Source organism: Pavona decussata, unplaced genomic scaffold (genome assembly GCF_977016875.1).
Source record: "Pavona decussata unplaced genomic scaffold, jaPavDecu1.1 SCAFFOLD_6, whole genome shotgun sequence".
Classification (NCBI taxonomy): domain Eukaryota; kingdom Metazoa; phylum Cnidaria; class Anthozoa; order Scleractinia; family Agariciidae; genus Pavona; species Pavona decussata.
In genome coordinates, this window is record NW_028145430.1 from 7,045,394 (window position 1) to 7,059,675 (window position 14,282).

Below are 14,282 nucleotides of genomic sequence, written 5' to 3' on the forward strand. Positions count from 1 at the left end.
TACCCATTAGGTATGACTGGTTTATGCCTGGTTTATTAGGTATGACTGGTTTAAACATTAAAATGGTAGCCATTTTGCCAAACATAATGCAGTTCATGTAAAAATGATAAATTTTCTGTTATTTAGAAGAATTTGGAAGGAGCTTAAACTTTACCAATGTGTAAGTTTGTTTGCAAAATCAAAAGCCCATGTTATAAAGAAGCTGATCATCCAGGCAAATAAATCAACAGTCAGCATTGTGACCTTGTACATGTACTTTAAGTAGATAACTCCATGGTTTCGGTGGAGTATTTTTGAAAAAACCTCTCGTAACATTTCAAAATATTCTAAATGCAACTTATCTAAAGCTTGTGATAGTTGGACAATTATTGTGACCTCTCACGCCAAAATGTACACTAATGGACAAGTTCAAACAGCAAAATGCACGGGTAATAACTGATTGAATGTTGAAACATCACTGGTAATGTAAATCATTGATGCACTTGCACCTATGCAAATATGAATAAGTTTTATAAACAAACAAATAAATAAACACAATGGAACCCCACAAGCAGCAACCTATTTCAAGAAACCACATGTGCCCTGACTAAATTTCTATTACACGTAAGTACTCACTAAATCAACTGCAAGTGGTACATGAGAACAGAAGCTACATGAACAGTGTATGGCTTGAAAAAATAAGTCCCTGTAGGAGGTTCCATTGCTTTCCTAAACTCATACCCCCTAACTAACTCAAAGTAATATTCTCCTACAAATAGGAGAACAAATTAAATATCTCTGTCCAGAATAAAGCTTATCAACAAATAAAAACTTGGAGTGAATTCTTTGAACAGGCAGAAAAACAGCTGGTCCACCATGCTCAATGTTGTTTGGAAGCCAAACAGAGAGAGGATTTCCAAAGCCAAGGTCTTGTTCTGAGGACTTTAACCAGTTCACAACTGCAAAAGTATGGATGGCCTGCTTTCCCTTGATTTCAACACTGTGAACCATAAAATAACGAATAATTCCAGCTCGCATAATTCCAGGGTTAATGACTCCATTATCACCACACCATGATGCAATAATGCGAGCATAGGGACAAAGTCTAGAACTGGCTGTAGAACCATACCTTTCGCCACACACTGCCAAGGACTTGTATTTCTTGTAAAGGGTAGCCAAGGCTAATGATGCTTCCGTCACTGTTGGATACATGGTGATGTACACAGAACGCAAAGTATTCAGTTCACCTTGGTCAAGACTTCCCAGTTTGTAGGAGCTTTCAAAACGAATAGATGTGAAGTCCGTCCATACGGATTCTTTTCCATGTAAGGGACCAGAAGAGGCCATCATAAGCTGCGAGTTTACAACAGTTTCTCCAAAAATCCCTTTGGAGTCAATTTGTGCTTTGCAACTGAAGAGAAAAAAATTGCTGTAATCTTCTGGGAGATTATATTGCATATTGGCCAGAATTCCAGAAGTCATAAACTTACGCATGATTTGTATTTCTACAGTCTTATTGTTTGTGTGGTAAGAGCCCAAAATACCATTGTATCGTTCAAAGCTAAAAAGCCAAAATCCATAAATACTACCATAGTTCTCCACACACTCTTTAAGGTGCAGGTGAAGGTGCATATTTGGTGTTATAGCTAATTCACCATGAATCTTCTCATATTCTTTGAGGAAATGCATCAGTTTGCAGTCTGAAACCATCAAGTCTGTTTTTGTAATACAGGGCTTGCAGAGAAGACGGCAAGCTAAAACAAATGATTGCCAGTAATGCAGATGTTGATCAGGGAGTACATCCTTCAGAGCATACATTGAGAAGAGAAGGACAAAATTTTTCCATTGAGCAGCAGTGTACCCACCATAATTTGACTTAATGTTTCCAGGAAGTCTTCCAATATCTGATAATGAAGAAATTTCCTCTATCCTTTCTTGAAGTTTCACCAAACCTGCCTTTGTGATTATGTCCTCCTCAATCCATTTGGAAAAGACCCTCTTTGCTGTTCCAAGAAACAAGTTATGCATCGGGTCAATCACGCACATCTCAATACTGGTATAATATGGCAGTTCAAACAAAACAGTGTATCTGACTCCTAGCTGACTTGCGAGTTTCTCAGCAGCATTCTCGGACCGACAGTTCTTCACTCGGTAGGCATCTCTTCGGTGTTGCTCGGAAGATCTCTTTGGCCATTCATCCCGGTCATCGAAACCACCATAGTTCTTCTGCTCTCCAAAGCCACCTGGAAATTAATTGTTGCAATGAGAGCAGCCGCGCCTTGCATTATGCCCGAGGAATCCACACAATTTCCGTGCTGCTGGAATATCTGATGCAAAGCACAAAACTGCTGCCTGAATTTCTACTGCGGTAGATGGACTTTTATAGGTGTTCACCTTGACTCCTTTCCACAATGCATTCAGTTCATCAACAGCAGGCTCAAGAAAGTGGTTTAGAGATTTTGGCTCATTTTTGAGGGCAGGAATGATGCCAACCAGGATAACATTTTCTTTCTTAAACCGGATACTTCTTGGTAGATTAATCAATACCATGTAAATGACCCCGACAGAAAAGTCATTTCGATGTTTAAAAGGTTTAAACCAGTCCACATTCATCATTAGACCAAACGATCGAGGAAGGTTAAGAAAAGGTTTGTTGCCTTTCCAGTTACCAAACTGTTTCCACACTTTCCCATCATAAACATCAGCATACCTGTCATCATCTATTTTTCTTGTTTTCCACTTTTCACACTGCTCTTCTAGTCCAGGACGCTTAAGTAAAGTCTCCAGGGAATCAATGATGCTCTTATAACAGTAAGTCTTGACAGCATAAAATTTGGTGTTCCCATTTCTCAAAACCTTTTGGGCCAGCTGTGCACCACAAGTTTTTGGTCGCCTTGCTCGAGGAAAGGGCACATTGTTACAGGTTTTCGCAAAATTTCGATGTCCATCATTGACAACAATCTCATCCATCTGGTACAGTTTAGTGCACTTTGGGCAAACTACATATTGTAGAAAATTGTCGCGATCAATTTTCAGAAACCGTCTTGCAGAGTAGAGACTTGTTGGTAGATTGGTTGCAAGAACTAAACACAAATCTGTGTGGTCTTTAACCAGTTGACCAATGCAAAATAATAATTGCTGGACAAATTTCAACAGCTGTTCAATTGCATTGTCACTCACGTAGTTCTTGTACTGCCAGACTAAAATAAAATATACCAGCCAGGTCAAAATTACTTGCATACGCTGCTGATTTGTACAATGTGGAGAAGGCTGGGGCAATTCCACTTCTTCTGGCTGCAGCAAATCCTCTACATCACTTGGTTCTGAGTCCAAATAATCTGTACCCTCATCTTCAGAACAGCTAGTTTCATTCTCAGAACTCTCACTGGAGTCAACTGGTCCCTGTGACTGAGAAAAAAAATAATGAAAATTAAAGCTATAAGCAAAAAAATAAGCCATGTTTTGTAATAAGTTCCTATCAATTGTTTATGTTCCTGTGAAATGTTATTGGGTAATCATGACTTTAAGGTATAATTTTCACTCACTAGAATCATTGGTATTTCTCAAAAATATTTTAACATGAGATCAGAAACTGCTGGATAATAGGAAATGACTTCCTGGTGAGTAATCATAAAATTATGCAAATGACTAGATCATAGAGATTGATGAGTAGGCAATGAGTACAACATTTTTTTATATGCAGAAATAAATGTCATGGTATATTTCAAGCCTGGTGAATGAATGATAATGATGTATTATTCTAGAAAGTGACACAGGCGTACTAGGAAAATAGAAATCTTAGTGCTCCTGTTAGGAGTCAAACCTACAACAGTGAAAGACCTTCCGATTACTAGTTCGGATTCTCTACCACTGAGCTACAGGAGACTTGTGGGAGCAAAGGCCATTAAACTAGGTTTATGGGACAAATATCCTGCCAACTGCTAGGATTTGAATGTTGAATGTGTGGCATATGAAAAAAATGCGATGGTATAATTATTTCAAGCCTGGTGAATGAATGAGAATGATGTATTATTCTAGAAAGTGTCACACTTGTTTATCATATTGATTGGCAATAATCAATATGCACATTGTACATCATGATACAAAACAATCTGACTCAAGAGATAATACAGCTAAGAACATATAGAACTTGTACCTGATGATCAGCACTGTAAGATTCAGATCCACTCCAAGCATCTAAGATGTGTAAGAAAAAAAATGTTCATCATGTTTGTCTGTAAAAGTACCCTACATGTATGGTGGCCAATACTGAATGTTAAAATAGGTACAAGGAAACTTGTTTGCAAACACAGTGGCTAGCCAGAAATCAAACTCCATGACTTTCTTTAATTTTTTTTTCCTAAATTTTTTTCGTTTTGCTTTTCTTTGATGCATTCCAGACAAAAAGTTTGTTTTGACGTGTTATATCATAAGAGAAATTATTAAAGCAAACTATTGGACCTACCACCGTGTCCATGAGAGGACAAGGCAGTGGTGATACATGCCATCTCATCAATTTTAATAAAACTTGGCCAGATTGAAAGGCCCATCTAATAACTTCAAAAGCCAAAGTGGTATGATATTTGGAATGTTTTGGGGGGGAGTTAGACGACCCCCCTGCTTTTTTACGAAAAATTCCACAATTACACTAAAGAAAGGTGGCCTATGAACAGCCCATACGGCGCTTTTCTTTTTGCCCTTTATCACACTTGAGAGCCTGTTCACAGGCTAAAATGGGTAAAGAAGGGTCTTCTTCAAGCTTGTAAAATTTATTTAATCCTATTGTGGTTCCACATGAGCATAAGGACATCCTTCGTGAGTTATGTGCAGTAGTCTCAGATTATTTGATTGTCTGTCAATCAATGCAAGTTAATAATAATTATTAATTAATTAACTATAATCTTAGCACAATTTCAAAGACTTGTCTCAACATCTAAATATAATTCAAAACCATTCGAATTTGAAACTTAAACTTAAGTATATATAGTATATGCAAAAGTTGTTGACAAATGAGTAAATAGTGACAGTATTTTGGACTAAATGTCACCTCAAAGTCAACACATACATGTATACACTTCGTGCTAAGATTATGAGTGGATATTTTGTTTGTTGGAAAGTAAAAACTTGCAACTTTCTCACACTATTAGAGGAAACCAACATTGCCTAATGATGATTTCCGGCTCCTTGTTAAATTTACCATTTATTGCACAAATTATTTTGGTAAAAGTTCCAAACATTATCGTACCATCTGCGAGGGAGTCAGCAGATCAACATGTACTAGAAATGAGTGGGAGAGGCACTTTAATTCGCCCCCAAGTTGTTTTTTTTGCTGCAACAATGAGACTGTATTAAACCAAGATCTTGTGCAAGATGTGCAGGGTTTGAAGTCGCCATATGCACTGAAAAAGGCAGGTCCCAAAAATTCCTTTATCAATTTGGTTTAAGGCCACAGGTGGAACTGAACCATGGCGGTGGTATCTGTTTGTGGGGATTTGGCCAGTGGAGATATGTGGCCACAAAATCACCATATTAAGCTAAGCTAAATGTATTTTAGTTAATTATTAACTTGCATTGATTATAATTCAGGGGTGTGCCTATTATGCACAAGGAAAGGAACATTTTTTAACTTTTAAATCTTACATTTTATACCCATTTACCTCAAAGCCATAATTTTTCTTAGTAGTAATTACATTCAGTCAGTTCCCCTAACCCTAAAAAAAACCCGCAATAAGACAACGCGAAACTATTCAGTGAAATGTTCATACAAAGCTTTGCAGTGATTTGTGGTTGGATGACCAATATGAAGCATGTTTTAGTTTATCACTGATTGAAACGAAGTTATCATCCTAATGGGTTAACAAGAACATTTTTTGCTGGTCAAAACATTGCATAATCCCACACAATGTCCTGCAAAATCAACTTTATTTTCCTACCGCACAATTTGTCCCCCCATTCCTGCACAATTTCAAATTTTTTCCCATGCCCTGTCAGATGCCCTGAACATCTAAATTAAGCCATCAAAATGATTCCTGTGTTCCTTTTACAGCTTTTGCAGCTTGTTCAAGTTTCACTGCAAAAATCTCTTTCTCTTCAATACATCCATATCAAGTTGCAAATAAACACAAACCTGAATCACTTGCAGGAACGTCCTGTACAGCTGGCTTAGAGGATGAATCCACATTTTCATCTACATTTAAATTAAATCATTTTTGTCACTACATGTATCACACAAAATCATAAAGCTTAAATGTAGGTTATAACTACAACCTTATAAGACGTAGATCTGAATTGGCATAAAAGAAATAAAAAAAGCCACAACCATTTTCTTTTGAACTGCTGGCCATTTTCGATTTTTTATGTTATCTAATTGAAATTAGCCACATTCACACGTCAGTTCCATAGAAGATTAAAGATCGTCAGGTCGAGAATCATTCTCGTACAGCATAGGAACTTACACTGTGGTTTACCCATGTGCCGCTTTTCTAGTCTAATATTTAAGTTAGAACTCAGTATAAGTAAGCTTATTGATGATTACTGTGCACATGAATAGGCATTAAAGAAATATATTAGGTACTAATAACCCAAGGGGAGATACTCGGGTATAAACGTGACGGGGGGTCCGACGTATTTTTTTGGGTCTAAAATTTTCAACTCCAGTATTTTTTGGAGCTGAAGATTAAACCGTGTATTTTTTTGGGTCTGAAAAATCTGCGTGTATTTTCTGGGCTCGAATTTCCGCCAGGCTAATAGTTCTTATGCAATTCAAGCCAAAGTTCCTGCAAGATCTAAAAGCATGACTCCAATAATCTGCACGTAGCCGGAGTGCCGAATTTCCAGGCAGCCGCATATTTTCTAAGCGGCATGGGGCTTTGGGGCCACCTGTAAACACCAATGGGAATGAAGACAACGACACTTTGTAAACTGAGACGTCATTTACTTCTCTCCATGACTCATCCATTACACAAGCTTATCATCGGCCCGATCATCGGTATCTTTGCGAACACAATAACTTTCATAGTTGGCAGTCTTGTATTTTTTTGGGTTCACAATATAAGGTCCATGTATTTTTTTGGGGGTGCAAAATATTAGGCTCCGTCAGACCCCCCCCCCCCTTCCCTCCCCGTCACGTTTATACCCGAGTACCCCCCCTGGGCTAATAACCAAACTGGATCATTAGTTTTTGGCTTCTATTTGTGCAAAAAAGATTTCTGGGTTTTCATAGTTTTACACTATTCGTGCAAAAAAGATTTCTGGGTTTTCATAGTTCTACACTGTAGTCAATCTTGTACTAAAAGAAAGTGGTTTATAAGCATGATTGGAAGCTGACATGATAGTAGTAAGCAGGATGTAGCACATACTATTGTAGTTCTAATGTCGTCAGAGGTTGAAAAACATTGATATTTCAAGGAGAAATTTGATGTTGATCACTATTGGAGCTTTTAATAAATTGGAACACTAACACCCAAAATCGATCAAATTGGATGATCACAAAATGTCACAGCTTCGATTTTATCGATGTCCGATATATTTGTCAAATGATTACCATCGATTTCAACCGACCTACATGTATCATATTCATCCCGGAAATTATCGATGTGTGTAATATCCAAGAATTTGACATTATGAGCTCACCTTCGCTTTCACTTGAGCTGGATCCTGGAACATCTTCAGGCACAGATGATTTTCTCATATGTTCTACTGTTTTCCACTGGTTTAAGCTTGAATTAAAATAGAGTCTCCGATGTTCATGAAATTGTGAGTTGCTCAGAAACTGTTGACAATGACCACAACGTTGCCTACACCTTTGACGCCTCTTCTTACGATTTGAATCGCCATGCAAACTTTTCCTCTTCATTTCTTCTGTCCGTAAACCCAGCTTACTAGAGATCAAGACAACACGATCTGAAAAAAACGCCAAACATACAGCGACAACCGGCGGACATGAACCGAGAAACAGTTGTGATTTTTTTTTCTGCGCAGATATGCACAAATGTCACACTGCGCATGTTATTGCGGGCTCACAGTGCTTTGTTGCTATTGACAACAAGTAAAGCAGCGTGTTCTCTAGCCTCCCACGCAGTCGTTTTTAGGGGACTCGTATTACCTCCTCCCCACAAACGCCTGCTTACCCAAGCGCCACATTCCTTTCCCATTGTTTTACTCCCCAGCACCCTAGCCAATCACCATCGAGGCGTTGTCTAATGATATCAAATCAAATTCCTGGTTACAACGGCCGCTTCCGTTTCCCGCGAGCTTTGTACAGTCTCTGGTACAGTCTTGAGAGATGCGGAATATATGTATTTTTTCACTTCTGGAATGGCTGGTCATGGCTGAAACGCCAAAACAAATGTCGAATGTGAATACAAGCGCTTCTTGTGCGTCATTTTAACACCGTTATCTGCTGGGAGAGTCAAAATCTTCGGGAAAGTGTAATCGATCGTCTCCGCCTGATCGAGTTGACAGTCGATGAAGATATCACCTCTTATGGGTGCGGAAACTCTGTAGCAGATTTGTTTGTTTGTACGAAGTGGTTCGAGAGACTAACTCGATTCGAGGGGAGATCTACAGTATTTATCAGTCCATTAAAGACTATTAAACGGAAAGTTAAACGACAAAGAGGCGATCAACTTGTGGTCCTTGTAGAAAATGTCGCACATGCCCCCGAACAAATTGCAACAACAAAGCGAGTTTCAACTGCAAAATCTTTAAAGTTTACCGACATATCTTGTAATATTTCGGTTTCCTCCACACCTACAAGGTCGACAAGATTGAAGGGAAAGCTTGATAAATATTAAAGCGACTTTGCGTTACAACCAGTCGGCAAATTGACGAAAATATCGCTATTCCCCGTCACGAATTCTTTGATTGCAGTCAGTTTATAGGCATGTAAACGAGAAATTTTTAACGTAGGGCACACAGCTCACGTACGCTCGGTAAAGTTCTGTCTCCGCCGTGATGTTTTCACTGTTCGAGACCGCGAGAGGCGTTCTGAGGTCAAGGTCAACCTTCCAGATTTTAGAAGGTTCACTGTGATTGGCTTAGCGGCGGAAAGGAATGTGGCGCTTGGGTAAGCAGGCGTTTGTGGGGAGGAGATAATACGAGTCCCCTAAAAACGACTGCGTGGGAGGCTACGTGTTCTCGAGAAGAAGCGGGAAATTTGAGCTTTGTTTGCAAAGGGACGCTGTCTTCCTCTTTGCATCGAAATCGTAAATCGATCTTCATTCTCGCAGATCTTCTTCTAGACTTTTTTATTTCCACTAATTGTCCTCGTCATCAAGCAAGTGTTATGGCGTCGATATTACCGAATGCTGAAAATCAGGAGATCAGAATACTCGACCAGGAAACCCCAAGAGCTGCACCAGATGATCTTGTGAGAAAACTTCTGGCCGAAGTTTCGGAAATTCGGAAGGAAAACCAGCAGCTGAGGAACGAGGTGGCAAATCTTAAAACATCAGCGAAGAGAAAACTCTTCCAGCGATCTAAAGAGAGCGATCCCGAGTGTTCGGTAAGTAACTGTTTCTTAAATTCTAAACCAACGATTGATGGAAAATATTCGAGAGACGAACGATCGTTTATTTAACACACTGATAACACCAGTGTGACATTGCTAAAGTGCGCTTAGATTAGTTGACCGGCCAACTGACGTCTTAGTTTTAAGTGCTTACAAAAAATCAAACAAGCACTTCTTTGAAAATTATACTCCGCGGAAGAATAGCTCGGGGGCAACAAACAGTCAACAATCGTTCGCTCTTCGTTTCTGTGTTTATTTGTTACTCAGAGGTGAGAAAACTGATTGATGCATATCAAAACGTATATGCCTGGAGTTTACTTTTAAAGAAATGTGACAGAGAAATAACTGATAACAAGAGATAATTTGACCTTATGGAAATGTCCTTAACTGGAAATTTACAATCCCAAGGTTATTTCACGAGGACAAATTATCTCTTTCTTTTCCACATTTAAAGCGCGCTAAGCGCGTGCATTTCCATGCATGGTTGATTTTAATGACATACACGCGACATAACAAGTTACAACGTCCGAAAGCAATACTATTTTAAAATTTCAAGGGCCCAGTTGTTCAAAGTCCAATTAAGCTAATCTAGGGTTAATGCGAACTTTGCTTCCAGTTTGTTTAATTACCAATGAATAAAGTTTTGCCAAATGATTTTTGTCCCTCAGTTTTGACAAAGACTTTTCTCAGCTTTTTTAAAAGAAACTTCTAAGCGAGCGAGCTGGAAACCTCGGTCAACTCTTAATCGAGAATTAGCGTTAATCGGCTTCGAACAACCGGGAAACTGGCTCTGCACGTGCAGATTTATTACTCAAAAACTTATAGGTGAAGCATCCTGCACTGAAATGTTTACTCAAAGAAATTGCAAATGATAAGAGTTGGCGGGTCTCATCAGTGCGAGCTCGGGTACATGTAATAGGAATTTCTGAGCGAACAAGCGTTCTTGTTGGCCCTGTGTATCAGTAGTGCGGTGCTGAGTGTTAACGTTTTGTTTGGCGATTTACCTTCCACTGAACAGTTTGGTGCCTTATAAAGTCCACCGATGTATTGTACGTGAAATTATCTATACTATAGTTACTGTAGGTTGTGGATTTTAACGTTCTTTCTTTTGATTTTGTTTTTGTTCTTGGAAAAATACAAGAATGCCGTTAGGAAAGTCTACAAGGAACTGGAAAAAAATCGACAACAAGAAGAGGATCAGGAAAATGTGATTGCGTTTGATTTTAACACCAGGTAAAAAAAAAAAAATAACAGTGTTAGACCGATCTTGATACTGAAGGTATACAATAGCTCATTATTTTTTTTACAGAGCTGTGATCATCGCAGCTTAGTAAGTGTTCTAGTGAATGTTGATGGTGGGAAGTTTTCCAGTCGGATTATGGGCGAATGCCGAGTATGCTCCTTAAGAATGTCCAAGTAACATATTTGGTCAATCAAAGTATTATCAAAACGAGCAGGTGAAAATGTGAATAAACAAGTCTGCGAAAGGGCGGGAAAAAGTGCGCATCAATCATGTAACGTTTGCTAGAATATTTGTTATTTATTACCTAGTTTTAAGGAATTAGTTTGATAATCCTAACCCAAAAATGTTGTTTGTTTTTATCAATTGTAGTTTCGACAGTCCAGAAAATCAGCGCATGTCCAAGAAAATTCTGAGCGAAGTCCGGTCAGTTTATGGCAAGAAAAAGTGGGAGAAGTCAGTAATCAAGGGTAAGTTCCCTGAGATTTTCGTATGCATTTCTTTTTACCCTTGAAGCCCCAGAATTGAGATCAGAGTATATGGCATTAGTTAAGAGAATAATTAAGTTTGAAGATCAGTCAAGAATTTTGTCTTTGGTAATCTTTTTCTTTTATTCACATGGCATTGTTAGCACAAATTAGCAGCTTGTCACTGTTGGAACTTGAAAAAAAAGCAATACCCCGGCGGAGACTTCAAAAGAGGCTGAAAACTTGAGTTCGGTAGACGACCATCAAAGAAGAGCCGTTGAGATTATTTTGAATTCAAGGCCGACAGAGCCAAACAATTTACAACTCTTACCCACTGACAGATTGTAAAACTTTATCAAAGTTTATTTCCAAGGCATTTTAAATGAAAAAGTGAGGGCGTCTTTCATAGCATGTAGAAATTTTGAAGTTCACGTTACTGCATATAATCAGTTTCGCAATCGTTCAATGATAGTTCGCTTCTAATTTCGATCAATCATTTCGTGTTATCGATTTTTAACATACCGTATCATTTTAGGTGCTGTTCAGCAACACTGGCGGTCAACAAGGGACGACAATACTAGGCGAACAAATTCTAAATACGAGGAACATCGGATGCAAGCAAAGCAAAACAATCGTTTGAAAAGGGTAAGTTTATAACTAAAAGTTATAAGCGATTACTCCAGGCTGCTCTTCGGTGTCAAGCAGTCTCAGCTCTCTTTAACCCCTTCTCTACCATTTTTTCTTTTTTTTTTTTGTCATTTGATTTTTGGCGATTATACATTTATTCTATCTGCAATCAAGCCTCTCTCAGTCAATAAATGGATCTAGACGGAAATAGTTTTTAAAACAGAGTGTAGTGCTATGTCGAGTGAAATAGGCCTTATCACGGTTTTCGACGCCATTTTGACGAGTAGGCAAACAGGCTTGAAATAACAGTGTTTGTATGGAAATCCGATGTCAATTAATTTTCATTAAACATCGCTTCTAAAAAATTCACGAATTGGAAACTTTTGGCATTAGGAAAAGGATTTTAAGAAAAAATTGGAGGGATGTAGCTGTGCCGGAAAGCGTCCAGTCGTGTTTTTAGCTTTCCCTACATTTCCCTGTATTTTTTTCCCGCGAACAATTTTTTTTAGTAGCAGTTCACGGCTGGTTCGCTATACAGACAAATGTATGGAAAGTTCAAAACACTACTGGACTCTTTCTGGCACAGCTACATGTACATCCCTCCAATTTTTTTCTTAAAATCCTTTTTCTGTTTTTCTTCATTACCTCAGTCGATAAATTCCAACATCAGTTTGTCTAATTATAACCGCCTATTAACTGAACATTTTACTTGCATAGCTATCAGCAGATTTTTATTTATCAACTAATGGTTTTATCATTTATTTTATACATGGATGGCGGCATTTTAGTCCAAAGGCCATCACGAAACACGTTCCTAATGATTTTTCTCTTTTTTTGGTTATTCATTTAGAAACTTTCTAGACGCCTCTCAACCCTAGAAAGGTCGACGACGATCCTTTCGGACGCTGACAAAGCAAAGGCGCGGGAGATTCTTTCTTCTCCTCAAGCATTGTCTTACATGTCTTCAGAGAACAGCGAAGAAGAAACAGAGGCGAGAATAAATGGCCCAAAGCCAAGGAAAATAAAAAAGCTACAGTGGGAAAGGAGTAAGCTCAGGAACATTAAGGCTAGACTGGATGAGGAGTATCTCAAAGGTCTGAGCGAGAGGCAACGACGCACCACTGCGCATGTTAGCCGGGGTGACGAAGTGTCAACTCGTCCCTGTCCAAATGATGGCCCTCGCTGGGCAGTTCGTAGTGATTGACATTAGCTGAACCTTTCTTAAGTTGTATTTCAAAAAGCTTCTTTCAGATCCAGTCGATAAGAAAAATTCATGTTGATATGACTTTTTTTTCTCTTTTTACTTCGTGTATTAAAATCGATAAGTTAGGTCATTTTATGTGTACTGCCAACGTGGCTATTATTGACAATAAATCAGTAGACTTCTAGTGGAATACTGTGTTTTGATTTAGTGTAGACCATCAGTAGTCCCGCCGGACTTCCTATTTTTTCCCAGCAATTTTTCCAATGCAAATAAAACATAAGATCGCACAAAGAGAAGCAACGCGCAGTTCCCTAGATTTAGAAAGAACATCCACCAGGAAACGATTGCACTAGGTGCTGATCACAAAGCGATGTGATATAAAAAGAACCTGGAAGACAAAAAAAAAAAAAACAAACAACAACCACAAATTAAACAGACCTTCTGGAGAAGCGAAAACGGAAGAATCACCCTGAAATTTGAGGTTTCCGATGCGGAATCGCGATGTGGCGCGAATATATAGGGTTCAATTACGTTGGCGGAAACATAAAGAAAAACTCGTTTCCGTAGCGTTACTTCGTGTTTCCGCAAGTGCTATCACGAAAATACGCTAACGGAAACATGTGTTTCCTTCAAAGGAAACCTGACGGAAACATACAAAAAAGTGGTCCGGTTCCGCTGTAACCGCAGCGACGGAAACATGAATAAACGACATGTATCCGCTATCGGAAACACGTGTTAGCCGTTATGTTTCCGTAACGTTTTCACGTGTTTCCGCAACGTTTCAGTTTGCGGATTCTTGACATTTCGTCCTGTGAGAATCAAGGAAGAACTGTCATGTATAGCATCATTAATGTTAATAACACCATAGGAAAGTGCTGGTCACTACCATTGAAATGGTCACATTTTCAGTTGGTAAATTATCAAAGACCTAAGGTTATCTCACCTTCCCTGTGCGGATTAGGATTGAAATATGTTTTACCAGTAAATTGTGCTTTTCTCTCAGGATTCTATCACTGATGTCAGTGAGAGGGAGCCAGGTGAAGTGAAGCCTCGAGATCCAATGGCTGTTCTGTTGAACTGCATTCAGAATTACAGGCCGTCAGCGGATAATAGCGCCAGCGAAGGAGAGTTGTTAACAGAGCATCTGTGCATGCCTAATGCGGGACAGGGAAAGACTGAATCAAAGGAACCTGGTGAAGTAGATTAGTGATACTGTTGGCGCTAGCTAGTTTATTTATCGGCAGAATTGCTTAA

General features: G+C 38.9%; 3 protein-coding genes and 1 long non-coding RNA gene across 5 annotated transcripts in view; 1 reads left to right on the forward strand and 3 right to left on the reverse strand.

The window, feature by feature from the left end:
* The window catches only part of LOC146489516 (uncharacterized), a 35,295-nt gene that overhangs the window by 14,809 nt on the left and 6,204 nt on the right, over nucleotides 1-14,282 (reverse strand). The gene's annotated exons all lie outside the window — the stretch shown is intronic.
* LOC146489518 (uncharacterized) lies at nucleotides 59-2,226 on the reverse strand. Its single transcript, XM_085109136.1, has one exon. It carries the CDS (start codon nucleotides 2,023-2,025, stop codon nucleotides 733-735), a length of 1,293 nt encoding a protein of 430 aa, XP_084965262.1. The 5' UTR covers nucleotides 2,026-2,226; the 3' UTR covers nucleotides 59-732.
* On the reverse strand, nucleotides 2,277-8,041 carry LOC146489519 (uncharacterized). 2 transcript variants are annotated; one of them, XR_014864599.1, is made up of 4 exons: nucleotides 7,612-8,041; nucleotides 6,107-6,166; nucleotides 4,136-4,176; nucleotides 2,277-3,381 (listed from the first exon to the last, which is right to left on the reverse strand). It is a non-coding gene; the product is annotated as an uncharacterized LOC146489519 (long non-coding RNA). The 2 variants fall into 2 exon arrangements; XR_014864597.1 differs by having other exon boundaries at nucleotides 2,277-3,387.
* Nucleotides 9,117-13,449, forward strand: LOC146489520 (uncharacterized). The gene is made up of 5 exons (XM_085109148.1): nucleotides 9,117-9,484; nucleotides 10,632-10,723; nucleotides 11,103-11,200; nucleotides 11,733-11,842; nucleotides 12,675-13,449. Exons 1-5 carry the CDS (start codon nucleotides 9,266-9,268, stop codon nucleotides 13,026-13,028), a joined length of 873 nt encoding a protein of 290 aa, XP_084965274.1. The 5' UTR covers nucleotides 9,117-9,265; the 3' UTR covers nucleotides 13,029-13,449.